A 10,845-nucleotide genomic window follows, 5' to 3' on the forward strand; every position below is an offset into this window, starting at 1 on the left:
CCCATCCATTATGAATAAATTGAGCGATTTAGCTACCATAGAGGGGGATGTCTTTGGACAAAATCATGGTGGTGGCCTAGGACCTGATCTAGGTCATTTTTGAGGATTTTGACCTAGCATGGCTCAAGTCCATGTTGGATTTGAGCTAGGAGGATCCACCCGGACAGAGATGATAGAGATAGTAATTATGTTGGATTTACTTAAGATTAGGCATTGATTTTATTATCCTATATTCATACAACTATCTTGGTTTGTAACCTATATTTTGATGATCGGTCTTTGACCAGCACATTTGGGAGATCTATATATGCTATGGTGTTTATTTTTACTCTGGTTATCTTGATTTGGGATATTTATCTATGTTATGATGTTTATCTTTACTCTGGTTATCTTGATTGTGGTATATAGTTGTTACTTTATTATTCCTGTAGTTAAAGTCTTCCATTGTATTCTCTCGTTTAGGAGATGTTAAAATCCTTGAGTCTTGTCTCGTGAGGGATAAGGCTGAGAGACGAACCATGAGATCAATTACCAGTTAATTAATTTTTACGGGGTGTTACACAATCTCACATGCATCTTTTGAGGCAAAAGTCAATCTACAATGTTGTGTAAGATAGTCCATCCCATCAATTATTTTGGAAAAAGAATTTTCTTTTAAACTAGGTCTACATATTTTTTTAATAATAGAAATAAAGTTGGAATAAATTTTACTAAAAACTCATATGCATCTCATATGTTATTTTATTATTATTTTTTTAAAGAGATCTCACATGTTATTAAAAAAGATGGACACAATTATTTTTATTGATTGAATTGGAGAGGAGGAGAACATGTAAATTTCATATTGTTTTTCAAACATTTGGAGGATAAAGCTCTTCCATTTGACTCAACAAATATTTAAATAAAAAATATTTTTTTAATCATTTGTTACGATTATTTTAATTAAATAGATTAAACTTTTTTTGATAATTTGATAATTTCGTATCGGGTAGGATTATATAAAAATTGCAACTATTATTAATGATTGATATTTGCCGTCTACTTGCAACCGACATTGATCCTGAAAAATGTGAAGATCAGAGACCCAAATGATTCATTCGATTATTTACCACACTACCCCAACTCTCTTCACAATTATTAATTATACGCTACACCCCTGCTTAAGTGGACCCTACCATCCACTGATAACGATGACGACAAAATCATACACCCTCTCTGACGGTGAAAATGGATGATCTCGACACTACTTTAGAGTGAGTTGGACCCCGCATCCTCCGCAAAACCCGTTGGCCATCGGTCCCGAAAATTAACCGCCGTCCAATTCCCCGTCCCTTTGTTCGCCGGCGTTAACTCTCTCTCTCTCTCTCTCTCTCTCTCTCTCTCTCTCCGTATACGTATACGTATACGTATATGTTATATACATAAGCGCATTACATACGCATAAGACGCTTTCTATAAATTCCTGTCTCTCTCCCTCTGGAATCTCCATTTGAATTCGGGAAGGTTCGGCAACGGAGGAGGTTGCTGCGGCCTGATTGTTTCTGAGTTTAAAGTTTGTGCTTGGTGGTGGAGCTGAAGCGAGAGAGAGAGAGAGAGAGAGAGAGAGAGAGAGGAGGGATTTGAATGGCGGTGGAGTACAGATGTTGCGGATCGAATTTTTTCTTGCACATATTGATAATCGTGTTCTTGGTGGTGTTCGCCGGGTTGATGTCAGGGCTCACCTTAGGGCTCATGTCGATGAGTCTTGTCGATCTCGAGGTCCTCGCCAAGTCTGGAACCCCTAAGGATCGCAAATACGCCGGTACTTTTTTTTGTTTTTTGTAATTCAATTGAGTTTGATGTAACGTTTGGTTGCTGAGAAAATTCGAGAAGAGGAAATGAGTAAGGAGGGGAAATTTTGAATGGTTGAGTTTTTGATTGTGTGGGACCTAAGTATGTGCTAATTGTTACGAAAGTGAAACTCAAGTTAATTGCTTGCCTTTGTTGGTCTGCGCTTTTTAGATTACTTTTCTGTTCGTTTTCTTGGCAACCAAACAGAAAAGGTCACTGTTTGGTGAGAAGGATTAGAAATTGAATATTTTCTACCTCTTTTTTTTTTTTTTTGGCTGCTCGGATATAACTGACTGCACTCTTTTTTTGAAATCTTACCGTAGGCATTTCTGCCATGTAGTCCTAACATTGCAACTATGGAATTACGAATTCTTTTTCTGCTTTCTTTTAAAAATTTTTAAGATAATTTTTGAAGAATATCATAATTGATTAACGGTACTGAATTTGGGACATAAACGTCACATATTATTCTGGTTCACAGTAGCATTATTTGGCGTCTGAGATAAACAAAAAAAGTTGAATCTTTGAATTGTTATTGGGGTTCTAAATTATTCCCAGGATCTGAACACATTTTCATGCTTTTATATTTCTCTCCGTTGAGTGGTTTTGTTTAATCAGTAATAATAGCAGTCAGTAATCAATCTTATAGCGATTGGATAGGACGTACTCTATTCATGAGTTTGTGAATTGTGTAGTTAGGAGGTTTTGAAAATCATTAGAAAAAGTTCTTGCTTGTGTGTTAGCTTGCTGTGACTGAAATCAACATCTGCTTTTGCAGATCAATCCATGCTTTGACTCCATTACATTAGACATAAACTAAGGTCTTCTGATTTTAGGAATTTTGAGTGAGCTGGAAAAAAATAATGCATAATATGTCTTAGAGTTTCTGATCGTTTCAGGATAGGTTAATATATGGAATGTTGCACTTAGGAAACTGTTAAATCACCAATTGTCCCAAAAGCTTAAGCTAGTAGGAAGAGATAAATTTAATCACTTAATCAACACTTTAACACTCTTCTTCACGTGTGGGCTCAATCTCCCTTTTAATAGGTGAGGCCCAACACATGAAATATTTAATTTAAAGGGGGGTGATTTGACGGAGTCAAGGTTCGATCCCAGGACCTTTGGCTCTAATACCATATTAAATTACCACTTATCCCAAAAGCTTAAGCTAGTAGGAAGAGATAAATTTAATTACTTAATCAACACTTTAACAGAAACTATATCAAAGAAAGTCTAATTTGAACAGGATTTTGGAGCAATGATTGAAATGGTTGCTATTTAGGTGGTGGAAATATGTCTTTGACTGTTCTCCCTTATCTGAAAGATTTACTATATTTATATAATTGAGGACAACATTAGTGCAAAATGAAAACGCTGAATTTAACATATAGTCTTCTTGCTGTTCGACTCTTACTTCATCTACATTGTGAGATGTGTTTAATGTGTACACTTGAGACTCTTTTCTAATAAACTTTCATTTTTACTAAGTGTATATCTGATACATAAAAATGTGGCACATTCTTGATTGTGAATTTGCATGAATCATCTCTACACGAACATGACACAGTTGAAGTGAAAGAGCAAAGACTGACTTGGCAAAACCAAATAGTCCATCTTGGAAGAAGAAAAATGGTCTTTCATTGTTAATGTATGTCCTGTGTTAGCAGGGTCAAACAAACAAGTAGAAAGACGTATACTTACCAGTCAAATGGTGCTTTTTAACTAGTCAAATGAAAATGCATCTGAATGATTTTGTTTAAGTGACAGTACTTTGGTGGTTGTAGACTTTATACTAACTTTTTGTACTATGCTATTATAGCGAAGATATTGCCAGTGGTAAAAAATCAGCATTTATTACTTTGCACCCTCCTTATTTGCAATGCTGCTTCCATGGAGGTACGTATTGTTGAGATTTTACTGAACAAGGATTTTACTTACATGCATAATGTATCAAGAAAGATTAGCGTTTGAAATCATTCTTCCTTTTGCCAGGCGCTTCCCATTTTTCTTGATAGTCTGGTTACAGCATGGGGTGCTATTCTGATTTCGGTGACATTGATTCTTCTGTTCGGTGAGGTGAGGTATTTATCTGACATTATTTGAGTTTTTAAGAAAGCTAATCCAGGACAGGCAGTTTAAGTTTGTCTGTCTGACTTGCTTGGTTGCTTGTTGCTTGCATATATGGAAAAATTGTTCGCAGCTTCCTCCCACAATCAGTGCAACATATATGGGATATGTGAAAATTTTTATCCATATTATTTGCCAAAGAAAAGCTACTCAAAAGAATTGAATTTATGTTTAGTCTGGCTATTTTACCTTGCCCCTTTGATATGTATGTTTCACGCTGTTAGTGAAGCCAACACGATGTGTCTGAGTTCAGTAATTTCTTTTTACTTGTGCAAGCAGATCATACCCCAATCTGTTTGTTCTCGGTATGGTTTAGCAATTGGTGCGACTGTGGCACCATTTGTCCGCGTTCTTGTCTGGATCTGCTATCCTGTCGCATTTCCAATCAGCAAGGTGATACATGCTGACCACTTTAATCTGTTTATGTTAGCAATTAGTGAATTATTGTTCGATTTTCTTGACTATTTATGTTTTATGTGCATTTCCAGCTATTAGACTTTCTGCTGGGACATGGGCATGTAGCTCTTTTTCGCAGAGCTGAGTTGAAAACACTTGTAAATTTTCATGGCAACGAGGTGTGTTTAACTATACAATTCCAAATTAATTGCAAATCTTTTTTTCTCACAACCCATATTTTCATTTTCCAAGGTTATGTACTCCAGTTGTTTAATATGCTAGTCTTACTTGTCATGCAATATATCCTGCGCTTGTTAGCTTTCTCCTAAATGTCCCTCAAACTTATCTTGTGCAATTATTGTGATGTTATCCTTTGCCTAAACCTTCCTGCTCCATTCCACTAACACACTCCACTTTACAATCTTATGCTTGGCTGGTTAGGCTGGAAAAGGCGGAGAACTGACACATGATGAGACAACAATTATTGCTGGAGCACTTGAGCTCAGTGAAAAAACTGCTGGTGATGCCATGACTCCTATAGCTGATACTTTTGCAATTGATATCAATGCCAAGCTTGACAGGTGTGAAATTTTTGGAAAGTATAAACCAGAAAATTCGTATTGCACCAGTTGTTGCCTTCTTTTAATTATTGGAAATATTTCTTATCATGCAGGGATTTGATGAATCTAATATTGGAAAAAGGGCATAGCAGAGTGCCAGTTTATTATGAGGAATGTACAAACATAATTGGACTTATCTTGGTATACTGTTTACCACTTTTTTTTATGCTCAAGTATTGAAGAGTTTCTGTTTTCATTTTCATTTTATATGGGATGATTATGTACACAATTGTCAGGGATCACTGTTGATAATAAATGAAGGGAAGTGTTGCTAGGATGTTTGAATAGTAGTGGTAAAGGAATGGGGTGAGGTGGACAGGACTTATTAAATTGGTATAAGTGGATTTGTAAAAACAAATCAAAGGTTATCAAAACAAAGGGATTTATTAAATGAATGGTTTAGAATAATTAGTGGATTTGTAAAGAGGGACTTACCCAAGAGGAAATGTGAAGAGGTTGCCTCTTCATCAACGTTGGTTATCTGTTCTTTCCCCCCATATAAAAATATAATTAATATTGTGCAGATCTAGAATCCATTTGAGTGGTTAGCATAGCAAAATCAAAATGCTTTTATGTATCTTGTTTAACAATTTATCCATTGATCTATCAATTTTTTTATACTTTTATCTGTCTTGATGTATGTTATATTTCATGCTACTTTTAGGTGCTTCAAGCTTTTGTTAAACATTTATATTATAATATTGTAGGTCAAGAACTTGTTAGCAATTCACCCAGAGGATGAAGTGCCGGTAAAGAGCGTCACTATACGCAGGATTCCAAGGTACCTTGTATTGGTTGAAAGGAAGGTCACATCTGATGTGGGTCTGTTGAAAGTGCCCATTTAATTTCTTTTAGAAGCACTTGACGTGCGTCATATAACTCAGAAACTGATGTTTGGCATATTTCTGTGGTATAGGGTGCCAGAGACTTTGCCCTTATATGACATATTGAATGAGTTTCAAAAAGGTCACAGCCACATGGCTGTTGTTGTAAGACGGTGCAACGAGGCAGTAGAGGACCCTGGCAACCCTCCTGAAAGTAGGAACCAACCTCATATCTCAGCTGCCTTGGAAAGTTTTCCTCGGGCTAAAACTTGTCTTCCAATTAGCTATATGACACATTCTTTTCTTTCTATATTGTTCAACAATAACTGCTCTCTCTCTCTCTCTCTCTTCAAACAGATCAAGTGAAAGAAGTGAAAATAAGTATTGATGGTGAAAAGCTTTCCCAAGAGAAGACTTTGAAGAGCAAGAGATCACTCCAGAAGTGGAAGAGCTTTACCAATGGTGCAAATAATTCATATAGGGGCGGTTCTAGGAGCAAGAAGTGGTCAAAGGACATGTACTCTGACATCCTGCAGATAGATGGCAATCCGCTCCCAAAGCTCCCGGAAGAAGAAGCTGTTGGCGTAATAACAATGGAAGATGTCATTGAAGAGCTTTTACAGGTACAAGTTAATTTCCGATTTTGTTATTTTGTTTCAACAATTTCTCATAGATGGCCTCTCACATCAATTTGGCATTGTGTAGGAGGAGATCTTTGATGAGACGGATCACCATTTCGAAGACTCATAACACTAGCTTTCCCAAGTTGAATAATCACAACAAATTTGTTAGTTTTTTGTTTTGATAGTTGGCCTGTAAAGCTCTTGTTAAAAACTTGAAAAATCACCATATGACGTTTAAGGACTGTGCTTGAACTGTACTAAAAGCAGATGAAGGTTGATGAAGTGAGAAAAGGAATGTATAATTTGTTGTACTCTCATATCATATGAGCTTTGCGAGTATGACTTGATGCACTCTGCGAATTGCATCTTCCGATCATTGTATTATGATAGCCAAAGTTTATGAAAATCCGAGAAAATTACAATGACTTATCCAAAAATTGGTTGAGGATGTTATGACAATATTGTAAAATAATTGTGGGATGAAAGCATAGCTTTTTAGCATTATTTTAAATGTGGTAGTTTTAACTAACTCTTGGATTAATCATTGTTAAAAAATAAAAAAATAAAAAATTTCAAGGGTTAGATTGGGGCGTCACGTCGCTATTGTGAAATAATTATTTGTCGAATTCCACTTTAGCAAATTCCGCACTCAAGTGACTTTGGAAGCTTACACAGAAAAATTCACAGATTAATCACAATATGCATTCTACGTCTTTTGGTTAACGGTGCTCCGACTCCACCCCAATGTGCTCCAATTGAATTCCTTAATTCTATAATTGTGAAAATCAATTCTGTACAAATAAGGATTTTCATTCAAATTGATAAAAATTAACTTGTGACCATTGACACACAACAGCAGCGCAATACAAAACAGCCCTTACTTGTGATGTTTGTTTCTTTTCTCATCCTTGCTTTTCTTTTTCATATCCTTATACTTATCTTTGGCTCTGTGCTTCCTTGAGTGCTGCTTGTCGGAGCTCCCTGGGCGAACCTTCTTTCTCTTCTTCCGCTTTTCCTCGTAAAGCTCCTCTTCCGATGAATCACATGTCTTTAGTGAAGACGGCTTCTCGGGACCGTATACCACATGGCGTTTCCATACATCGGGGCTTGTTGACAGTTCTTCCCTCGAATCTGGACACGGCGGAAGGTATGGACCCGTTTCATCCATCCTTGGGCCTACACCACCTCTGCCACGTTTGACCCTGCCACCAAGGAAGAACACATTCATGTCAAACAGTCAGTCATATTGACATACTTATTTTGAAATTGAGTGCATGCGCACAAGCATGAGCACACACACTTGCACAAAGAGCATAAATTATGACCTTGAGTGTAGAAACTTCTCAAGCTCTTCATCTTCCCTTGAATCGCCACTCTCGTATACTCTTTCGCTTGATGAGCATGAAGCACCGGCATCATTGACATATATGGGAGGCCTCTTACTTTGGCTTGCAGCGTCATGGTCCCTATGGCTGCTGCCCCCACTACTCCCACCTCTAGATCGGCCTTTAAGCCTATCATCCAGCTCTATTTCTTTCTGCCGGGATCGCCACATCTCATTCACTTCCACAGCTCGATTTGCTAATTAAAAAGAGAAAAAAATCAAAAATCAAAATCAAATTCCAGATGACATAAACATATAAAGAACTGTAACAAGTAATTTACATGAAAAAGCCTATTCAACCCTAGTCTTATTCTTCACTATCAAAATCAAACTGATTGATAGTCAGGCGTGCACACATAATAAAAGCCACAATGAAAAACAAAGGCCCAATTTTCATATGCCAGTATATCCTTCCCAACTGATTAATTTAACAAAGCCTACCCAAATCAACATAATCATAATCATCTGGTTCCTCCAACCACAAAAGATAGCCTACACTTCCAAGTGATAGAAATTTGTGCATTATACAATGCTTTCCTCAACTCTTTGCTAACAAATTTCTTAATCCTTTTTCCATATTTGCCATGCTTGAGTTATATGCTTAAGTTGTGTTATGATCCTAAGTGTTCCACATGGCTTAAGTGCAATCTTAACCATGTATATATAAGCTCTTGGATGCCCATTCCTTGCAAACTGGTTTTTAAGAGAGCGTTCTATTTGAGCTCATCCGCTCCATGACTCGGCCACAAAGCCGCAACCCATTCGATCCCATACTCGATGGGTTGCATCTAATCCCAACTTAACATGGAACCTGAATTTAATATCAAATGATACAGGCCTGAGGTAGAACCATCCTTGAAAACCGGCTTACAAGGAGAGGGTACCCAATAACTTGTATACATAAGGTTAAGATTGCACTTAAGCCATATAAGATACTTACGATCATAACAAGTTGATATTTCAAGTAGATTAAAAATTTACTGAACATCAATAAGGCCTAAGTTATAGAGAACCTGAAAGTATAATTTGCCTCAACTTTGATGAAGGCAGGAAAGGACCTCTTTCATAGCAAATGATGACCTTTCCCCATGAAAGCTTCAAATTCGTTTCATAAATATTTATTTACACAAGGCATTAAAAATCACCACTAACAAGGCAGCAAATCGACATTATGAATACATTAATCACAAAACTAACCTTGTTGAACCCCAAGAACAGTTGCAGTTAGAAACCGCGAATTAGGCCGAAACCGTGAATTAGGTTGTCGTAGATAAACATGCACACCTTCCTTCTCTGCTTGTCGCCGCAATTCTGTTGCTTCTTTCATAAGCATTGCAGCTATTCTGTTCTCTGTCTCAAGATCCATCTGCCCTGTTAAACAATTTCACAGAACACGAGTGAACAAATTTTTTGTGCACGGTATAACCTTAACCATCAAATAAACATGCAGCAGTAGCACTAAAGTGAAAAAGTGGGGAAAGCTTGAGTAAGAAGGAAATTGTCATCAGTTTTCCTGGAACCTAACTACATTCAAATTTCAGTAATAGCAAATGAATTCATAAAAAGTGCAAGTCAAAAAAAATAGGAGGATAACGCTTCCTAAAAGAGGCAACAAAAGGCAAAGACACAAACCAAATAAAACAAAAGCATTTAAATGAAACAGCATGATTCGTCAAAGCAAGCTAGATCCACAAAAACTAAGATATCAGCACACTTTTGGGGCCTGAGTCTAGCTCGACTGGAACTTCTTGTTGATCACCCTAACAAATGAACTAGAACTGAAATTGACACAGAATTTGACAGTAAGGTACACCTAAATCATCCTGAGGTTGCAGAAATCACATCACAGAATTTTTTTTTATTTTTTGGATGAATGAGTAAAAATTCACATCACAGAATTCTACAGTAACAGTAACCTACTAGGCCATTGGTAACCAATTCTGTGACCGGAGAAGCTTATACAGACTATCTACAGTGATTCCATTACAAAATGACCCAAAATGAGAAGGCAAAGACACAACGAACAAATAGTTGATCGATTTCTCCAAAACCCATTTCAAATATCATCCACTAGTCCAAGAAGAAACAAAATTTGTTGGATTCTATCCTTCCCCTAAATTTTCTACGCTACCAAACAGAGAATGAGGGTCACAACTCAAATTATTCACCAAAAATTTATTTTTGAAGAAAAAACGAAGACTTTTTTTTTTTTTTTTATAAGTAATATTTTATATCAAAAGCGCAGAACACAGGATGTATACAAGGGAAACGACTAACTTGAAGAAGAGAAAAGAACAAGAAAATCAAGAAAGCTAATAACTAAAGGAGCGAGTCAAGCCGCTGTCCATGAGTAGAGGGTATGGAAAAAGATGGCCGTGAGTTCCTCCAAGGATCGCTCAGAATCCTGAAAGCATCTCTCATTCCTTTCTGACCATAGGCACCACACAATGCATTGAGGAACCATTTTCCAAACAACGCCACTCTTGGAGCGACCTCCTGACCACCAACAAGCAAATAATCCCTCCACCTTCTTAGGCATGACCCAAGACAATCCAAAACGGCTGAAGATAGCGTACCATAAGGATCGAGCGATCTCACAGTGAAGGAACAAATGATCAATAGACTCCCCATCATTTTTGCACAAAAAACGAAGACTTCATAGAAGCAAATATTAAACACAAAAACGAAAAAATCGAACAATAAAAATCCCCATTTTTTTCTTCTCCTAAATTCAACGAGATGAAGCACATATAATCTTCCAAAAAAAAAAAAGTGAAAAAAAGAAAAAAGAAAAAAACTCACCGACTTGAGCGATGCAACAGTGGATTAGCGAAGACAAAGGTAGAGACGATAAAGAAAATTGAGTAACGAACCACTTCGACCTCTCTTTTGGCTTCGGATCGGAAAATTGTTTCGCAGAAATTCCTAACCCTAGCTCGCACCGGCCAAAAGCGTGGACGTCAATTACAAATTTCTAAGCTTTTTCTCTATATCTCCGCTGCCTTCGTTAACAAGCGTAGAAGAAGCTTTGGAACGAC

The 10,845-nt window shown here is 37.0% G+C and overlaps 2 protein-coding genes across 4 annotated transcripts; one reads left to right on the forward strand and one right to left on the reverse strand.

Annotated features, from left to right (window-relative positions):
* The first annotated feature begins 1,227 nt into the window (after nt 1-1,227).
* LOC132177036 (DUF21 domain-containing protein At2g14520-like) lies at nt 1,228-6,850 on the forward strand. The gene is made up of 11 exons (XM_059589242.1): nt 1,228-1,801; nt 3,653-3,729; nt 3,826-3,909; nt 4,240-4,353; nt 4,449-4,535; nt 4,798-4,937; nt 5,030-5,117; nt 5,684-5,757; nt 5,893-6,014; nt 6,158-6,423; nt 6,506-6,850. The coding sequence occupies exons 1-11, from the start codon at nt 1,624-1,626 to the stop codon at nt 6,548-6,550; spliced, it is 1,275 nt and encodes a 424-aa protein (XP_059445225.1). The 5' UTR covers nt 1,228-1,623; the 3' UTR covers nt 6,551-6,850.
* A 214-nt stretch (nt 6,851-7,064) lies between these two features.
* LOC132177037 (uncharacterized) lies at nt 7,065-10,811 on the reverse strand. 3 transcript variants are annotated; one of them, XM_059589244.1, is made up of 5 exons: nt 10,610-10,691; nt 9,005-9,173; nt 7,749-8,004; nt 7,305-7,625; nt 7,065-7,214 (listed from the first exon to the last, which is right to left on the reverse strand). In XM_059589244.1, the coding sequence occupies exons 2-5, from the start codon at nt 9,171-9,173 to the stop codon at nt 7,130-7,132; spliced, it is 831 nt and encodes a 276-aa protein (XP_059445227.1). In that variant the 5' UTR covers nt 10,610-10,691; the 3' UTR covers nt 7,065-7,129. The 3 variants fall into 3 exon arrangements, with proteins under 3 accessions (XP_059445227.1, XP_059445226.1, XP_059445228.1); XM_059589243.1 differs by having other exon boundaries at nt 7,066-7,214; nt 9,005-9,178; nt 10,610-10,811; XM_059589245.1 differs by having other exon boundaries at nt 7,137-7,625; nt 9,005-9,178; nt 10,610-10,810.
* Nucleotides 10,812-10,845: the final 34 nt, after the last annotated feature.

Source organism: Corylus avellana, chromosome ca4 (assembly GCF_901000735.1).
Source record: "Corylus avellana chromosome ca4, CavTom2PMs-1.0".
Lineage (NCBI taxonomy): Eukaryota > Viridiplantae > Streptophyta > Magnoliopsida > Fagales > Betulaceae > Corylus > Corylus avellana.